Below are 18,828 nucleotides of genomic sequence, written 5' to 3'. Positions count from 1 at the left end.
GCTGCTAAAAAGTGACTTTAAGAGCCCTTACTGTCAAACGAAATAAGTCATCCATATTTTTTTCATTTGAATTGCTGCTTATGCGACCACGGCACACATACAGTTGAAGAACATGTTCCAAAGCTATTATAGGCAACTGCTAGACCTACGCATGTCATGTTTCAGGTGCTCCAATTGATAAACGCTACCTTCGGTTGGTTTGTGAGGTGGAATGCGATCCTCATTGCTCCATTGTATGGTTCCATAATAATAAGCCCATTCCCGACAATGCCACCCACTTCCAAGTCAGGTTCCACACCCATGCCCCGAATCCTTCAACAAACACACTCCTCAAAGTGGAATCCATCCTCGAAACAGATTTCCGAAAGTGGCCACCAGATGGCATTTTGCGACCCGCACGTGACAACGGGAATTTCAGCTGTCGCTCTAGTCCTAACGAGGTTGGAGCAGGCGTGGCAAGTCACACCCAATTCAGAGTGCACTTCCCTCCAAGAAACATCACTTTAACTCCTAGGTAAAGAACAGTAATTACTTGTTGCTTGATTATCATCAACTGGATATGAATTTATGGGATCTGTAGATGACCAGGTTTTGCTTTATCGACTCATCTCGGGTCAAATTTTAGCGTTGTTCCAATTTGTTTGTCCAAAGGCAAGATAAACATTGGTATAATGCGTTAAAGTTGTGAGATAACTTTTCATGGTCTTTTTAGCCTTGCCAGGGGTGTGCTCGTCTAACTTTTGCTGGACCACGAGCAACCATGAATGGCCAAAGGAGAAGTTAATTTCGTGTGTTTGCCCCTCGTTTCCAGAAATCAAATCATCTCCGAGGGAACTCACCCTTCGACTCTTCAGTGCCAATCCGATGCCTTTCCCCCGGCAAAGTTCTTCTGGACATTTCGTGGCGACAGTGGAGACGTTCGAACACGAGCAGGACCAATCCTGGATTTCAGACATCCAATCACTCGAGATCAGGTATGCATTGCCACGAAAAGCAAATATGTATGGGGATGATCCAAGGGTTGATATTAGCCATCCCTTGGGCGGGGAATAGAAACAAGTGGGGGAGGGGGTCAAAGTGCTTGCTGCTATAAATAGAGCGCGCATTAATATGTTTCCACGTGGAGACCTTGTAATGTGACATGCCAAGAGATGGGAGAGAGATTACCTTCTGACTAATGTTCCTATAACTCACCCTCCTGGCTCTCCAATAGGAACACAAATGGAACATGAGACTTCTCCCGAAATTTGTGATAAAACCTGGTGGTCCTCAAGTGTAGGGTTTCTTGGTCGTGAGCTCCAATAATTAATCATGTGGTCGGGTAAAGAGGGGAGAGACTTTGTCCCCATTTGGGGAAGAAATAATTCCCTTATTGCAATCTTCCGTGGCAAAACGCGTGCCAAGTTGGGGTGGGATGGATTGTGCCATATTTTTTCAATTGGTTTCATGGCGATGGGGAGTCAAAGAAGTTCCCTTATTTCCGGTCCCTTTTATGCAACTCTTAAATTGTCAAACCTTGAAGTGTTTTCATGACTGTTCAATTCAAATGAGGATGGGGGAAATAAGAGTGACAGATAAATAGATGTTGGTGCGACTTGAATTTTTAAGCCAGCCTGCCAAACGGCTTTAGCTTAGACGGAAATTTCAATTCTCCTGTACTTTACAACGGAATTACATTTTTGTTTGACGTTATTTGATTGATCTGCGCTCAATAACCCACAATACCACTCTACAAACTAACAACATTGCATCTCAAAGGAATTGAGCCCCGTTCAAATGCTTGAAAGAGTGCCGACTGTTTTCTTTTCTTTCATCAGGCTGGATATTACACGTGTGTGGCAGTCAATGACATGGGGAAGCTGAACGATACTGTGAAAATCGATGTCATTTATCGGCCCACTTGTCGTCTGCGTAAAGACATCACAGACAACGGCCAACTCATCACGCTTAAGTGCATGGTCCAGTCATATCCTTCCAACGTGACCTACTATTGGTACTACGAGGACGTGCCCATTCCTCACGCCAATGCCGACCATTACACAGTGCCCAATGGAGCCTTGGGTTCCTACGCGTGTTCGGCACAGAATATGGCGGGTATGTGCGAGCGAATAGGGATCAAAGTGGGAGACCCTGCCGCACTCCTCGTGGCGGAGAGTGACTACACGATAGTGGCCTTTGGTGTGGGAGTGGTGGTCGTGCTTTTCATTGTGATCCTGGTCGGCATCCTGGTGTGTCGTCACCACTCCGTGGGCAAATACCCGCTCCAGAGGTCCCGCACGAATGGCGAGGTGAACCACCAAATAGTGCCAAATGACAGTAAAGGTGGAGTTGAACCTCCAGGAAATGGCGTCAGCATGTTCACCACAACAAAAACTCACTTAGTGCCCAACCACGTGACTTTTGCCACCGTGAATTCACCCAGTTCCTCAGGGTCACGTCGGGGTTCTAGACTCTCAAATGGCCATTCCGTGAATGGCAACAGCAATATTGGAACCTTGACCAAGACGAGAAAGCTAATCGACCCGAAGAGTCCCACCATAGAGGTCCAGTTCGACGAGATTCAATCTGAATCGGCGGCGGGACTTCTTAATGGTCTTTCTCGGACTTGAGAATTGCGTAACGTGCGTGCTCCTCGGGAACTCTGGCTAGTGTGACAGAAGGTCGTTCAGACAAAGCAGGCAACATCCTCTACTTCCACAATATTAAGCAATTGCTCAAACTAACCAGTTGCCAAAGACTGTCCAAGGATCCATGAAATCCAAACTATTTACCGGCTAGACTTTTGAGAGACATTGTGGCAATACGTTGTTGTTAGTAAGGAATGGACCGTGTCCTGTGGCCACCCTGCGACTCCTCAATGCTCCTTTTTGTTGTCCATAATTCATATGTCAGAAATATTCAGTTCAGTAAATGCAAATGACGTCATGCAATGGAAGATGCATGCATGGGGAGTTTCAAACTAATTATCGAGATGTTCTCTCAATGACTATAATTAAATGACAAAATATAGAGTTACGTTTTATGCAGAAAATGGAATCTCGCAATGCGATTGGGCAAGGAGGGAAAAGTTGGCTAGGTGCTTATTAAAAATGGTGAACTTTTAACTGCTTTCCGATTTTGATACAGTGTTGAGTTTCTTTTTCCGCCGTGATGTCAAGGAGAGGTAAAATATCCATTCCAATAAGAGCCAACAAAAGTAACACCAAATAAAATCGATAATGAACCGATGTATCCCTTTCGAAACTTTTACCTACTCCTTTGAAAACTTCATGCCGAAAAACGAAAGTTTGCCCTACACAGAAGGACGTTCGCTTGTAGACGTTGTTAGAAAGAACCAAATGTAGCTTATTAGCTCTGAATGGGACGATTCACATATGTTTCTAGGGAAGAAATCTATGCAAAGAGATTCCTACCTGACCAGAAGTGCCTTGAACTGATTCTTCAGATTGGCCAAGTTCCGCTGAATAAAGATTTTCTTTTCTTCGATGGATCTGGATTTGCTATCTTGAAAATCTTGAAGCCGTTCTTGTTCCAAAGATGGATGGTTGGGATCGTCTAGGTCTTGAATCTTTTTTGTGGAAACGACCTACAAGTATTCACACACAATGAAAATGTCCGCTCATCAATCTCCTTTTGGAGCTGAGCCCCGGGTAAGATAGAAAAAGATATATTCACAACGAGCAAAAGATAGGTCGAGAAGAAACTACATATTCAATTAGCTGATGGTCAGGAAATGTCACAAGTCTCCCTATGGTCGAACATCATTTTATACACAGGTTTTAAGGATTGGTTGCTTTCTAGCTTCCTTCGGTTTCCATCTGTGGAATGATTGCGAGAAGAGTGGGAAACTCACTATTCATATACTGAGACTTACTGCAGACTCTCTGGCCCTGAACTCTCTCCGTCTGTCCAAGAAGAACGATCTTGCCTAAGAAACAAAACCATTAGAGTTGCGGTCGGTTGTCTCGAACCTGAACTTACTTTCAGCCTTGGCCCTTTTTTAATCCTTGCTCTCTAGAGTTTCATAATCTGCTTTAATCTCACATCCAAAAGACCTGCCAAACCAACTCTCATTTATGAGAGACAGGAAGACGTCGAATCTAGCCAAACGAGATGAGAGCGGTGATGATAAAATTGGAACTTGGAAAGCAATGCCATCGAAGGGATCGAATCTGCATCTTTAGTCCGAAGCTTATACTTTAGAGGATGTTTTAACCCTTGTGCTTTTTAGTTGGTTTGACTCGTGGTTTTTACTCTTATCATTAGACCAATTTGGCTCCCAATTCATTCTGAACATACATTTCTTAAGCTCATCATGGCTAAATTACATATCCTCTCTTAGCCCTTTGATACACGATCATTCAATACCATTTTACTCAGGGCTCTCGTCAAAGCTGAGCAGCAGCAATATCTGGCTAATACGGTATAAGACTTTCAACTAGTCCAATCATCTCATCCTCACCTTTTCATCGGTTATCCCGGATGTTAAGGCCGCCTCTCCCCACGAGATTCTCAGTTTCTCTTGAGGGTTCCGTTGGCTCAGCTTGATTTTCTCTCGTCTTCTCATGGCATCAATAGCCTCATTGAATTCAGATTCTAATCTCATGACCATCAGACCCCCGTCGTCAGCGCAAATGGCCAATACATGGCCTTGTGCAAATTCCATGGGAAAAATCCCGTTGATCCGACCATTCGTGGGCTCGAAGAGAGAGAGAGTCCAAAAATTGTCCAAATTCCACGCCAGAGGGTCACCATGGCCAAGGTTGTAAGCTCGAAAAACTCCATCGTCGTAGCCGAGGAATAGATACTGGTCATTTAGCCTGAAATGGAAGAGCTGAAGAGCTTAGAAGACTCGTTCCGTGGTTTGAGGATTGATGGTATTGAGCCTTTGTTACGCACCATAACGTAACACTCTTGATGGACGCCTCGAGTGAATCCTGGCGAAGGCTATTTTCTTTCTTTCGATGTGGAACGAGAAGCTTTTTGAGCTCCTTCAAAGCTGCGGTTCCACCCGATTCATTAGCCTCGCATTGATAAATGTGAAGTTCCTGCTGATATTGGGAAATTTGGCAGAAAATCAAGAGAAAATTGCTACTCGACAAACTCTGAGCATAAATGATGGAAATCGGCAAGAGCCCAGATTCCTGTTGTTGAGGCTGAAAATCGTGTATTTTCCTCATGGGTGGATTGAGGTCTTCGAAAGAGGTTGCTTCCGAGCTACAAGCTGTAAGGTAGCTTTCGTCGCCATCGAAATGGCAAACAATGCCACTTTTCAAAATCAGTATCCCATGATAAGCCTACAAGAGAGACGTTTTGAGGTTGGAGTGCACAAAAGTTGTACATTATCTAGGTCGAGTGAAATTACCCTTTTAAGAGTTTCGTTCCATTCAAAAGCTATTGGAACATCATTGGTGTTGATAAATTTGATGGGAATCAGATCCACGGAGCAATCCCGATGGCTTTTAGTGTACTTGAAAAAAAACATGGTTCGGTCCTTCCCCAAAGTGCACACCACGGGATGATATTTAGAGACACAAGATGTCAAGACCCGCCCCTTGTGCGGCTTCTTAGCAATCATCAACTGGAACCTGAAGTGTACGAGGGATATGCATTGGAAAAACTGTGATTTAGGTCAAACAGATTGAGACTCTTATTTCTAACCTCACACTAAGAGCCTTTGTCACTCGATAGAGCGTTCCACCTTTCCGTGGTTCATTCTCCGTTTCCACTAAGAATAAGCGGATTACACCATCATCATAACCGATCAAAACTTGCATTCCAGAGGGGTCCAGCTAATATGAAAAACAAGCAACCCTGAGTTTTACAGTAAAATGCCATTCAATAATTTCTATCACTTTTGAATTCACCGTTGTTAGCCCGAATTTATTTTTTTGGGGGCAGATTGTCTCGGCTTACACTCGTGGCTGCCTTTCTAGAAGGATCGCATGCAAAGTAGTCTGTTGTTCGACACCAAAATTGTGGCAAATTCCATGGAGACACTTGAATATGGGGGAAATAAGATATCTGCCACACAATGAAATTCATTTTCCGACTTTCAGTTATCAATTTCCTCTGTGACTGTATTGTATTTTAAACAGGTATTAGTTTGATATCTGCACCTTTCTTTTTTCTTATTTTCATGTTAAAAGGTATTTTGATTGGATTTTCTGATTTTTTTTCTCGTAATGTACCACAATAATTTTTTCGTGGTTTATGTTTAAACTCATCTTCCTGTAATTGATTTGGCATTCAATCAATATGATGGCTTTAAAACCATGCTTCAATTCACTTTTTTGAAACTCTTTTGTTTTAGGATGAGCCAGATTTTCAGTAAGTACTCCTAAAATAATCGTTTTCTAAAACGAGGTGGAATCAATCCGAATCCCATGCACAAGTCAAGTCAGTTTACATTTTGATGGACCAATACAAAAAAAACAAGAAAATCTGGCTTCATGTAACTGATCATGTAACTGATACGTGATGCTCAAGATATTCAAGTTCAGCACATTATTACAATGCTAAACCGTTAGCCTCAAGTTTTGTTTAGGCCAGGGTTTTAAAATAACTATGGAAATAACTTAGCGAACTGAATGCCAAATTATTTTAATACTTACAGCACATTTTCTTTATACTTACTTCAAGAGGAAGCCAGGTGACCGTAGACACTCCTGATGAATATTGTGTCGAGTTGACCATGGTCTTCCGATTGAGATCATAGATGCAGCATTTACCATCGCTTCCTCCGCTCATCAGCAACGAGTTGAAGGAGGATCCACCCACGGCCATAACTTGTGAGGCGTGGCATTTGAAAATACGGCTAGGCTTTTGCATGGATAACGAGAAAGATAGATCCACCCGCCAAATGCTTCCTCGAGCATCCTTTATCAAAAGAAGGGAATTAAGGTTCAAAATAATCATGCTAGCAAACAGTTTTCCATAAGCAATGTTGTCCCTGACATCTGTTTTGGATTGGCCAAAGGCAATGTCGACAATTGAGACAGTAATTAGGACTTTTCCTTTTCATGTCAATGGCAGACTCATCAATATGGACTAAACATGAATGGAACATCCACCCCAAAACCGTGATCAAAAGGTTTATCAGTGTTGATGATGAATATTGAAGGTATTACAAACTAACTTGAATACCTGGACAAACCAATAATTTTGATCCTCGTTGGGAAATTTTCCTTTGACTATGGATTGCAAATTGGCTCCGGATTCCACCTCAATCTCATACATTGGATCAATGTGAAATTGTCAAAGATTTTGGAAAGAGTCACCAACATCTAGTTCCAAGTCAGAGTCATAAATAGAACCCAAATCCCACACGCGAATCATTCCATCGGAACCTGTTACAAAGGTAAGGTTACGTGACGAAATTTTTTAAACTTCCGTGAGATAAAAAGAAGAAAAAAAAAATGGCTTACCAATCGAGACCAATTCGCCCTCACCAACGACTAAGTGGTTAATGGATCCTTCGTGGCATTTGCTTCCATCCTTCCTTGAGATTTCCACTTGGACATATCTATCCTTCCATAAGAGCAAATTGCCCCAATGAGTGGAGGACACGATTTTACCGGAGGCACCATAGACAATAATGGATTCAATCGTGGTAAAATCCACAGACACAAATGATCCTTGATCCATAAACAAGCGTTTGGGTAATACTTTTTCGTCTTCTTTGGATCCATTTCCGGTTTTGGGAGTATCTTCCAATTTCCAAAACGTCAAATGATCCTTACCTATATAGGCTTATGTTACTTAGAGTGTGATCAAATAAGGCATTGAATCAGTGAAGGACTTACCACAAACTGCTAAATGTCTAAAGTCCGTGTCGGAGAATTTGATCTGGAAGTTCGAGCGTTGATGGGCGTGACTCCGAGCTAGCTCCACGCCCTCTTTCCAATTCCAAATGGAAAATGTTAGATCTGGCTCAGATCCTTGAACCGCAATGTATGTTCCACAACCACTAGGATCAATAGAATACATTTGTATTACGTACACAATTAAGTGCGTTTAGTTGGCCACAGTAATTATGAGTGGGCGATTTTTTTCGGCTTTCAAATGGTTTTCCAAGACTTCGTTCATCCATGAACGCAACTTTTCGAAGGCAAACTCACAACCACAAAAGGAGAACCCACGTGATACCACACACGAAAATGCTTATCGGACGAATAAGACGATGTGATGGTCCTCCGACCCTAGAAATCACCAATCAATCATGGTAAATGGTTTCTCATATCATTTCTTGTCCATGGTCGGATTTGAGCAAGTTGGCTCTATCATATATACGTGTAGCTCGTTAAAACGATGACTCGTGCCAGGGACTCTAGTGTCCTTGCTCGTGCCAAGATGATTGAGTTTGTACTGCATTAAAGTCCGAGGGTTCTCAAAGTCACTTGATGAAGGTTCTTGAACGAGGAAATGACCAAAACCTTTTCTGCCTAATGGGAAACCATGACCAGGCCATTGCAAGAGAGGTTGGATTGGAAATTGTAGAGGCCAATTGTTACCCAGCTAGCACAATATTGTCATGGGAAACATCATGGCCTTTTAGAGATTTGTACCTCGGGCGAGAGTATTTCTGAATCCTTCTCTCTTCTTTCAATTTTTTTTTAGTGAAAAAGGAGTGAATCCAGAAATAAAACTAACGTGCTAACGTTCTTAGTCAGTGTTTTTTCAGTACGTTTGGTGTTTTTGCCACATTTGATTCTTCGCATACTTTGCCTCTCAATTAGCTGATTCATTGAGAAATCTAACTTTTTTCTTGAAGTTTTGCATTTTCTTAAATTTGCATAGAGACGTGGCATAATGATTAGCGGCGATTGCAACCATGAGAAAGGTCGTCGGTTCGATTCTTCTCCCTGTCTTTTCTCTAGGAGTCCTTAGACGTAACCACACTCACTGACCCTTCAGATCCTATTATTCCTCCCAAAATACAAAGTAATGTCATCCCTAGTATTATCAAACCATAAAGTTTTACTAACCTTAAACAAAAGCAATTATTTTTTTCAACTTTGGATCAAAGAGATGCTCGAAGATCTTTTTGAACTGTCGTTGATAATGGACTTTGAAGATAATGTTTTTCATTGGTACTATTGATTGAAACTTTTAAAGTTGGTAAGGCGCGTTTTCCTCCAAGATCCCCTGTACAGTTATCAGTATAATTTCTTTATGGATAATGCATCATCCCTTGTGATAATCAACTAAACATTCAGACAAGTACCCTCTTAATAAATAATTAGTAGTTTTTAATTTGTTTTTATGAATAAAACCATACATAACTATGTTCGTGTCTTATTTTGAAGATTGGGAAATTAATTAATTCCACCCGGGAGAGCAAGAATAATAACAACTCGCTCTGATTGCCAACGAATTGTTTTCCTTTTTACTTTTGTACATTGAAGGTTGGCGGATACCATTTTGGCTGACGATTCTTTGCTCTCATGTCGAAAAAAAGAGAAACAAAAGCAAGAACTTATCACGGAATCGAGCAACAAGGTTTGTCCTTTCTCAAAGCACCTCTCCATCAACCAAAATCTTGGTGAGATTTTCAAGGCAAGATCACTCACTTCCTCAACTTGAATGCACAAGGCAATTGGCACCAACGGATAAATTTGCACACTGAGCGACACTGACCCTATTAGAACCTTCACCATTGACGAGTGTGCTTGAAAGAGAGAAAATTTGGCCAAAAGTGCATTGAACATGCAATTTGTGTGTGTTTTAATTATCCCCTCAAAGTTGACTTCAAGGTCTTTGAGTTGAGAAGAATGAATGTTGGAGAAAAATCAGTCCCTTCCATTTTGATATCTTCGGATCACGCGTCCTTTGGCTAAGTGACCTGTTTCAAACGATCGTAAATTTCCATTGGTTTTGGTCGAGCCAAGGCGCTAAACTTTTTTCCTTCCAGCTCTTTGGTTGTTTGAGGGCTTATCGAAGGCCGCGATCTGGTTTTAGAAGTTTGCCATGAGCTGTCAAGCCATCAGGTGTTTGTGAGACATCCAGCAACTCCACAACGAAACATGGCAAAGCCGAAACAACAATTCATGGGCTTCATGGGCTCAAAGTCCTTCAAAATTACGGGATCCTATCAATTAATCAACTATGACGAGAACTTGGACCTATTCTTGGACAGTCTCGGGATCAATGGAAGCGAGTTTGGATCGGCCTTTCGCAAGACAAAAGTCAAAATTTTTGTTCGGGAGCCTTCAAAGCACAACAAGAAATGGAGTCTCATTCACAAAGAGGAAGGTAACTTACCTAAGATTAAGCTAAATATGGAAAGGTGTACAAGGAAGAATCGTAATTGCAGCTCCCCAAATAAACTCATTAACAACTTAAGCAATAACAAAAAGATTTTGAACATTAATAAGAAATGACACTCAAAAACACGTGTATTGGCTTTCATTTATGTCTGGGAAATGGTTTGAACCTATCACCATAATTATCGCATTGAAGCCTTTGAGGGCCAATTTTTCGTCAATAACAACAATGTCATAGACTTTCTTAACTGTATCATCACTAGAGACAACCAAAATACGCATAAAAAATCCATTTTATGCCAAATATTATGCATGAAAACTGGTCGTAATATGCATTTAAATATGCTTCAAAACCCAAATAATGTACTTTAATTGAACCAGAAGTGTAGGGGTGAAAAATGAAAAAAAAAACTTTAAACATCGATAAAGTAAAAGAACTGACAAAAACACAAAATTAAAGAAAAAGTTCGAAAAATCATTTTGAAACCAAGAAGATTGACAAATATCAGAAAATTGGAACAGGAACCTTTCCTTTTATTTAGTATTTATTTCACCAAACCAAAATTCCATTGAATGATTCACATACAACTTCGAATCTGGACTATGTACTACAATGACGCCGTCGACAAATATGTCACATGGAAAGGATTTGAATTGCAAAACTTTTTTGAAAAGCAATATTTACCAAATTTAGACAACCCTTAACCGCTCCATTTACCTTTACATGTTACTTCTGTTGTCTTTTCCTGTTTTGCCTAACTCAAAAGTATTTAAGTATTTGATTCAATTTCCATCAAATCCATTTGCAAAGCAGGTTTCTCTCTCTTAGGGCCATAAGAGGTCTACCCAAGGTTCAATCACACAGACAATCTGTACTCAAATGACTGTAGAAGCCATTGCCACCAAAATGGTTGATGTTCTCCATCATATAAAACTTCACTTGCTTTTTTGTCAAAATTTCGCTCATTTTGGCAAATGCCACATTTAAAAGCCCCCTTACGCTAAACGAAATATGTTTTACGTTCTGCACTTCAGAGGGCGCTTCGTAATTCAGCCTCTACCAAAAACGGGCCGTTGGGCTAATTCCTTTCTTTTTGACTTATGATGCATTTCTATTGTTTTTTGCTAATTCTATCAAAATCTTACTTATGATTAGTGCCCCGGGTCACATAATGTCCGGAAAAGAAATTGCGGTCAAGGCAAGGCAAGAGCAGTTCATTTAGCGATCTACCGTGCCTCTTCCTGTTTTCTTGTGTGACGTTGCAAATAAGGTCCCTTATACTTGTTTATTGTGGGTTCAGACTAGTTCCGAGGTGGGACAGAGGCGTGTCTGGATGGCGGCGTGTTAAGATGTAAGCTTTTAAAAACAAGGCGAGTTGGAAAAGGGAATGTGACTGGACAGAGGGGTGCCGTTATAGGCTTATGTCCGGATTAGGACGGACAGGGGCGTGCCTTAACGGGAGTTTGTCAGAGGCCATTGATGGGCAAAACCAAATTTGCTAAAGCAAAAATCATCAAAATATGCATGAAACACAAATTATACAATAAATGCGAATAAACCTGTTTTATGCCCTAAAATGGATAAAGAATATTTTGCCCGTCTCTAGTCATCACTGTGTGTAAGACATCCAGGATCTTGATCTTGAGGAAGAGCAAGAGCAAGATCCTAGATGTCTGGCACAAAGTTTTCAAAGTGAGGACATTGAAGGAGTCTGTGGTATTGTTGTAATTACTGTACATGCTGAAAACTGTGTCTGCAAGACTTGCTGTAACAAGATAATCTTCGCAATGCAGTCGAAACTGTCTCTTAAAAAGTAGATGAACTTTGATACACTTATTCGCTAATGTGCCCAATCTATCAGCACTTCAAGTCTTTGTGTCCTTTACAAGTCGTCGATGATATAGGTGTATGTATTTGACTAGCCGGAATTATGAAACGCCAAGCAAATTGTGTGAGCATTTCATCTTTCTAGGAAACAATGACCCTACAAAGTCATTGTCGTATGTGTTCGAGCCCGGGAAATCCACCACAATCGAAACGGAAGACGATTCGATTGAGAAAGTGGTGTGTCTCAACAAGGACACGCATGTCATTCAATGCCAAACCGAGGTCAAGAGGTCAGGATGGAATGTGGAAAGCCGAATCATATTCACTTCCGAAGGGATTACTGCGATCTACGTGAATACTCAAACTGGCACCACGATGACCGCCAAATATTCTCGAGTCATTGATCCTTGGATGTCGAAGAAGAAGAAATTTTTGAGAGCCATCAGAGATTAGCATTAAGCTCTTTGGCGCCTAAAAACAAATACTACTGTGCTAGAGCGATAGGGTGGGAAATATGGGTCTGCACGTAGATAAGGAGGGAGTGTCGACCTGTTTTGGAGAATGACCGAGATCCTACCCATCAGTTGAACAATGCTTAGTCATTGTTCAACATGAAATATATCCTTTTCATCCTTTTCTACCTACATTTGACCTGGACTCAAGGTGAAGAGCTGCCAAGCTCATCTGCTCAACCCCTCTTAATTGAGGCGTTGAGAAGCAACCATGAGATTCGAAGACTGACCAACGAATTGATGGGGTAAGCGATTCTCCCACTATCATTTCTTGCATTGTATGAATACAAGCACATCCATTTTTCAGTGCCCTCGGTCAATATGAGGTCTCGAGTGGTCGCCGACACGAGGATGCACGTGGTCGAGGCTTGTGTTTCCGCCTGTTTTGTGTCCGAGATGGGGATTTGTTTTGTGAGCGAGTGTGCGCCTTTTTGGGCGATCACGCCGCCAAAGTGGAGATCGAGCGACAAGAACAAGAGTGGAACAAGAAGACGGATCAATAACCGAAGCGGACAAGATCTTGAACAACGGACAATTTAGCTTTAAGGACCCAACGCACCGAAAATGAAGAATGCATCAGAAAATTGCTAAATCGCAATCTCGATCTGTATACGTAATGAAATACAACTCCGCCTTATTGGTAAAATGTATCTAACCTGAAAGCCAGACAAGAGTATTGGTACGTGGTGATCTCTTCGAGAACTGAAATAACGTCGAATTTTGGCCATGTGTAGAAAATGATTGGTGGAGTGTTCCCTTTTTCTGCCACTACAAAAACATTTTCAAAGGGGTGAACCTGAAAGAAAAGTTATGCATTTAAGATTTGCAGTTTAGATCAGCTTCAAAAACGTTTTACCGAGAAGCAAGATATCCCAGATCCCAAAGCACTACGCTTGCTTTGAATTGATCCGTCCACTGGATCCAGAAACTGAAGATACGTCCCTGATATGAAAGCCAATGTATGATTATCAAGCGAAGCCAAATTATTTCGCCTTGAGCAATCATAACCAAATGAATGGCTGAAAGTAAAAAAGCAAAGCAAATTGGGAGAAATGGACCAAAAAGAGTCGATCAAAGGTTCATATGTCCTTACTATAGCGAAATGGCTTCTTTCGAGATGGAACATGCCTCACTGAGAGTTGGGCCTGATTCGAACTTTTTGGCATCGTATGTCTTGAAAGAGATATATTCCTCTGAAGTCCAAGGATCTACGTCCATGATAAAGTTTCAGACTCCTTGTCCGGACTGTTCCCCGTGGTGGAAGAACAAGTAAATTGTGTTCCGCTGATTTATTGACGACACCGGCTGCATTCCTTTCTAATTGCATTGAACACACAAACTTGGGGTGGATAGCACAACTGATTTATACGGCAAGAGTTTCTTCGGGAAGTGATTTGGAGAATCAGTAACAAAGCTGGTCACTTTCCCGTCAAACTATTACCTAACAATCACATCTTTTCGTTGACATAGGCCTTATCGATTAAATGCTGGGCCTAAGGTTGCGTGACTGATTTGATCACATTCCGCTGGGAAATGTTCCATGATTTTGAATGTCAATTTTGGAACATAGCCAATCTAGAAGAAAACAATCTTGAAGGGCTCAATATTTGCCCCCAAACAGGCAATGGACTTCGACCCAAAACAAAGCAAATGCTTGGATTGGAGAAAGATCCTGAAGTCGTATCGCCTCTCTCAATTTCAAGTTCCCAAAGCATGTGCCATCTGTGAGAAATCATCCACTACGAAATGCTCGGGTTGTTTCCGAGTTGCCTACTGTAGCACCCAACATCAAAAAGACCATTGGGCTCAAGTGCATAAACACCAATGTTGCTCGTTCAAAATTGTTCACCATGGCGGGGATGTGGGTCGATTCGTGGTGGCCACCAGAGACATCAAGGCTGGTGAGATTATCATTGAAGAACAGCCGGTTACAGTTGGACCCAAACAGTTTACCAGCCCCGTCTGTTTGGGTTGCCATAAAGAAGTTGGGTTCTCATTTCGCTGTCCTGAGTGTGAGTGGCCATTATGTGGACCAACGTGCCAAGCACGTTCCATCCACCAAATCGAGTGTTCGACTTTGGCCAAGAGCAAGTTCAAGCCCAATGAGAGTCATTCCAGCCCAGAGAGCGGACAAAACCCCATTTATGAGTGTATCACCCCCTTGAGATGCGTGTTGATCAAATCATTGGTTGCCGACAATTGGAACGTGATGTCGGTGATGGAACAACATACAGAACAAAGACAACAAGAGCCATTCTACCCAGTCAATCTAACTAATACCGTCAACTTTCTGCTGAACCACATGGGCCTATCCACGTGGACAAGCGCTCAAGAGATCATGGCCATGATCGATGTGTTGGATGTGAATGCCTTCGAAATCCGAACCGACGAGTTCAGCATTCGTGGCGTGTTCCCATTAACAGCTATGATGAACTCGGTGTGCTCTCCGAATACCCAAAACTGCATCGATAGTGACTTCACTTGTCGGGTTCGGGCAGCTCGCGATATTGCCAAGGGCCAAGAAATAACTGCAACTTATACCTTAACTCTCTCGGGAACACTGTTTCGTCGGAAGAACTTGCTTGAAAGCAAGTACTTTGCATGCAAATGCGAGAGATGCTCTGATCAAACCGAGCTTGGAAGTCATTTCAGGTACGAACACATCCACAGGCACCAACACACACCACGCACCATGATGCCAATGTGAGAGAGGAAAAGGAGGAAAATAGATAAACAGAGACTACTTGCTTGGTCATATGAAGATTAGTGCTTGCGCCATTACGACTACTGTTCTGTACCATACTGCTGTACTTTATGGGTATGCTATGGCATTAACTGGTGCCAGGTAAACGATGCGATGCAGATTGAGAGCTATGGTGCATATTCTTCCTGATGGTGTATGACTGAGCATGTAAAATAAGGAAAATAATGGAATTGGTGGCAAAGACAAAGATACTTTGACTTTTTAAAGCTCCCAAACATACTACTTGTACCTTCCACAAGAGCTTACGGCATGTAATTATTGCACGCTGATTATAAAACACTTTTTCTATTGTAGTCTTGTAGTCTTCGATTGATGATAACCAAAACTTATAACTGTTGGAAGCAAATTGTTTGGCAAGAGCCAGTTGAGCTTGGAATCATCTCTAAGGTTTTACACAGCGACCTTCACTTTCTCACATTGGCAAATGAAACACCACAATCGTTTGTCACAATTAGCACGTTGATGTGTTCCCGTCCAGGATGCAAAGGTCAGGTCACTGCCGACGACCCTTTGGATTTCAACTCTAATTGGACTTGTGACAAATGTCAACGATCCATCTCCCACCAGGATGTTGAGTCCCTTCTGTGTGAATTGGACGAGGAGAACCAGACAACGCCAGTGCAAAAAGGTCCTCTGGAAAATCGAATCAGGGTCCTGGAACGCATTCTTCACCCGAATCACAATCTCATTCTCGATCTCAAGTTCAGTCTCTGTCAATTGTACGGCCTCGCCAAACTTCCCGAGCCTCAAGCCATGATAAATGAGGCTAGATCGAAGAAGCGACTTTGTCTGGAGATTCTTCACTTGATGGACGCAATTGTCCCCGGCAAGTTCAGATTGAGAGGCATGTTTCTTTTGGAGCTCTATGTGGTCTCTTTGTTCCTCCTCCGATCCGAATGGGAGAACCAAGAGCAAGGCAAAATGGATAAAACTCGATTTCAAAGAAGCTTAGAGGAGCTTCAGGGAATTCTTCAAGAGTCCATCGAGATTCTGGGCTTTGAGCCTCAAGATTCTATCGAAGGTCGTCGTTGTCAAACTGCCCTGACCTACATGGAAAAACTCTCCATTATGATAGCGACCTCTGCCCAAGAGAAGGAGAAAGCCCTATCAGTTTCGGCCACCTAGTGCTAAACGACCCACCATTCAAAAAACATTACAGGGCTTACCTGTATTTAGAACTCCTTGAAAGTGTCTTCTTTCCAGTTCCCAAATGGGAGTCATCTCACGTTTGCAAAGTGTCGTACGTTTCCTTTAAAATCGGACGCAGAAAAGAGGGTCAGGTTTGCCGAAAGTGTGCTGAGCTTTGAAATAAATCCGTCGTCTTCAGAATAAAGTTTGTTTTGAGAAGGTTGGTCCACTTTGTTCTTTGAATGTAACTGGGACAGCATGAATTCAATCTTGACAACCAACCAGACGCGTCCTTTCTCCCCTTCAAAGGAGGAAATCCAAGGCTGCCAGGTGTACTGTAGTAGGTTATATACAAAGGCCACTTGTACTGTCTCAGAATTCAAATGATGTCCTTGTGCTCTTTACAAGACAACAGTGAGCTCCAAAGGACCACCAAGATGCCAGGTTGTACGCCTTAAACTTGTCCTTCTAGGGCACCTTGCTCGAGAAACTGTCAAATTCAGTTAGATAAGGAATGGTTTCAAGCCAATGCTTCCATCTACCATTCGGATAGTGATCCAGATTTAGCCCTTGACAAAACCTTTTCCACGTGGCGTTTTAAAGCTTAAACAAAATTGGTTGCAATCTTGTGATTTAGCTAAAACTTCAGTATTTATCCTAGATGGTATTTGGCTCATTGACGAACTTTCCTGCTCCTTAAGTCAGATGAGAAGCTTACTGAGTGTGAATACCATGCAGAAAAAAATCGCCCCAGTAAAGGAAAAAACTTTAAAGGCAATAAGAGGGCTCACAGTTTGAAGCTAATTCAATTTTAAGAATGAATGAATGAATTGAAGCAATGGCACCGATACGGGTTATTCAGTCAACACCCCTGATATGGATTTTGGCTGAAATGTGTGCTTTCCTCAAACTATTATATTATAACATTTGTATAGTAAACTAATTGAATATCAATACCACATGTCTCATGCAATATTCATCAATTACATTTCTTTAGAAATTCATTTTTGAACATATTCATATCATTGTTTTTCTGGCTAATCAAAGCCCTCAGTCTAGGCGATATCCATTAGATGAATGCTAGTAGGTGGGATCGGGTCTTTAACGTGGAATAAGGCCAAAGAATAACCCATGTAACCGATAATTGGGTTTCGAGGTTTGTAACATCCTCAAATATTTTTCATAACTAATTTCTGTTGCGGTAGGACAAAAAGCATTCAGGTTAATATTTTCCGGCAAATGTCATTGAAACTTCTTCACTGTCAATAGTTTCGCATATCACCTCAATATTCTATGATCAATCCCGAACGATCCTAACCAGCCGATGAGTGTTCCAAGTAAGCCTTCAGCCAGGTTATTTGTCTCCTTTGGGATTGGTCGGATGACTTCTAGCATCTATCTTGGTGACGGCAAACCTGGTGTGAGAGACAGGGAGGTGCAGAACTTTTTGATAGCAAATACTTTGAATGTGAGTTTCCAACGAGGCACAATTGCCATTTCAGAGCGCGAATGGCTCGTTGTGCCCGACCTCACTAACTTTTTGACAATAAGGAGAGAAGGAGAGGAGGGGAGAGAAATCTCACATGGCCAAGTACAGAAGGATGGAAAGATGCCTCTCACTGTGAGGCATGGAAAGACAAGTAGATTACACTGCAGACCTGTCAACAACCATTGAGTTATGGGACAAACAGTGGGATGAAATATATGTTGTCAGCCATCTCCCAAGGGTCGTTTATGGGTATCGTAATGTATTTGAGCCGTCAGATGCCCAAGGTCTAAGGCAAACTTCATTTTTTTTATCAAAGAAGCTGTTTGCACCATTTTTATGTTGAAAGAATGTGCGTTTCTGTAACTGATCTTGGGCGTGAAAAAAGTTGAGGCAAATTGATATTGTTCCAAAACAATGTCCGAGAAGAAAGTCACGGAAAGGCAAAAGTCTTGAGAGTTCCTTATATGGTTGGGTTGTATTTTTCATTTCAACTGTTATGTGGCGTGAAATTGAATGACTTCTCCACATAGATTATGTACATGCCATAGTACAGAGAGTGACGTAGGTAGTGGCCAAAGGGTTAAGATCTTGCTCCCTGCTTTTTGAGTTAAACAAGGTTAGGCACAGATGAAATTGTCAACTCTTTAATGCAAAAGAATTTCAAGATGTCTCACAACATTTGCATTTATTCTATCTCGACCAAGAATTTTCAGTCAGAATTTATTCAGCCTATGCAAAATGTATAAAACCTCGACCAAAATGTATCTGTCCTATCTGCCTCTTCATCTCTTTGATGAAGACTGAGCCTATTCTATTCATTGCCATCTGTGATATCACCAAGT

The 18,828-nt window shown here is 41.7% G+C and overlaps 5 protein-coding genes across 5 annotated transcripts in view; 3 read left to right on the top strand and 2 right to left on the bottom strand.

Moving 5' to 3' along the window:
- The window catches only part of LOC131890616 (hemicentin-2-like), a 7,344-nt gene extending 4,313 nt beyond the window's left edge, over nucleotides 1–3,031 (top strand). Inside the window, exons 4-6 of the mRNA XM_059240011.1 lie at nucleotides 166–514; nucleotides 812–974; nucleotides 1,818–3,031. Coding sequence (XP_059095994.1) covers nucleotides 166–514; nucleotides 812–974; nucleotides 1,818–2,609 — 1,304 coding nt within the window. The 3' untranslated portion in view covers nucleotides 2,610–3,031. The remainder of the gene's footprint in view (nucleotides 1–165; nucleotides 515–811; nucleotides 975–1,817) is intronic.
- LOC131891167 (cilia- and flagella-associated protein 44-like) overlaps nucleotides 1–5,180 on the bottom strand; it is a 22,865-nt gene extending 17,685 nt beyond the window's left edge. Inside the window, exons 1-3 of the mRNA XM_059240692.1 lie at nucleotides 4,900–5,180; nucleotides 4,463–4,820; nucleotides 3,414–3,586 (exon numbers count right to left, since the gene is read on the bottom strand). Coding sequence (XP_059096675.1) covers nucleotides 3,414–3,586; nucleotides 4,463–4,820; nucleotides 4,900–5,180 — 812 coding nt within the window. The remainder of the gene's footprint in view (nucleotides 1–3,413; nucleotides 3,587–4,462; nucleotides 4,821–4,899) is intronic.
- Nucleotides 5,181–7,015: 1,835 nt separating this feature from the next.
- On the bottom strand, nucleotides 7,016–7,793 carry LOC131890856 (cilia- and flagella-associated protein 44-like). The gene is made up of 2 exons (XM_059240299.1): nucleotides 7,428–7,793; nucleotides 7,016–7,349 (listed from the first exon to the last, which is right to left on the bottom strand). The coding sequence occupies exons 1-2, from the start codon at nucleotides 7,645–7,647 to the stop codon at nucleotides 7,258–7,260; spliced, it is 312 nt and encodes a 103-aa protein (XP_059096282.1). The 5' UTR covers nucleotides 7,648–7,793; the 3' UTR covers nucleotides 7,016–7,257.
- A 1,863-nt stretch (nucleotides 7,794–9,656) lies between these two features.
- Nucleotides 9,657–13,251, top strand: LOC131890116 (uncharacterized). Its single transcript, XM_059239395.1, has 3 exons — nucleotides 9,657–10,254; nucleotides 12,239–12,850; nucleotides 12,913–13,251. Exons 1-2 carry the CDS (start codon nucleotides 10,026–10,028, stop codon nucleotides 12,544–12,546), a joined length of 537 nt encoding a protein of 178 aa, XP_059095378.1. The 5' UTR covers nucleotides 9,657–10,025; the 3' UTR covers nucleotides 12,547–12,850; nucleotides 12,913–13,251.
- Nucleotides 13,252–14,160: 909 nt separating this feature from the next.
- LOC131890890 (SET and MYND domain-containing protein 4-like) lies at nucleotides 14,161–16,761 on the top strand. Its single transcript, XM_059240335.1, has 2 exons — nucleotides 14,161–15,257; nucleotides 15,825–16,761. The coding sequence occupies exons 1-2, from the start codon at nucleotides 14,230–14,232 to the stop codon at nucleotides 16,492–16,494; spliced, it is 1,698 nt and encodes a 565-aa protein (XP_059096318.1). The 5' UTR covers nucleotides 14,161–14,229; the 3' UTR covers nucleotides 16,495–16,761.
- Nucleotides 16,762–18,828: the final 2,067 nt, after the last annotated feature.

This window comes from Tigriopus californicus, chromosome 11 (genome assembly GCF_007210705.1).
Source record: "Tigriopus californicus strain San Diego chromosome 11, Tcal_SD_v2.1, whole genome shotgun sequence".
Classification (NCBI taxonomy): domain Eukaryota; kingdom Metazoa; phylum Arthropoda; class Copepoda; order Harpacticoida; family Harpacticidae; genus Tigriopus; species Tigriopus californicus.
Note: the sequence above shows the minus strand (reverse complement) of the source record. Positions and strands in the feature narration are given on the sequence as shown.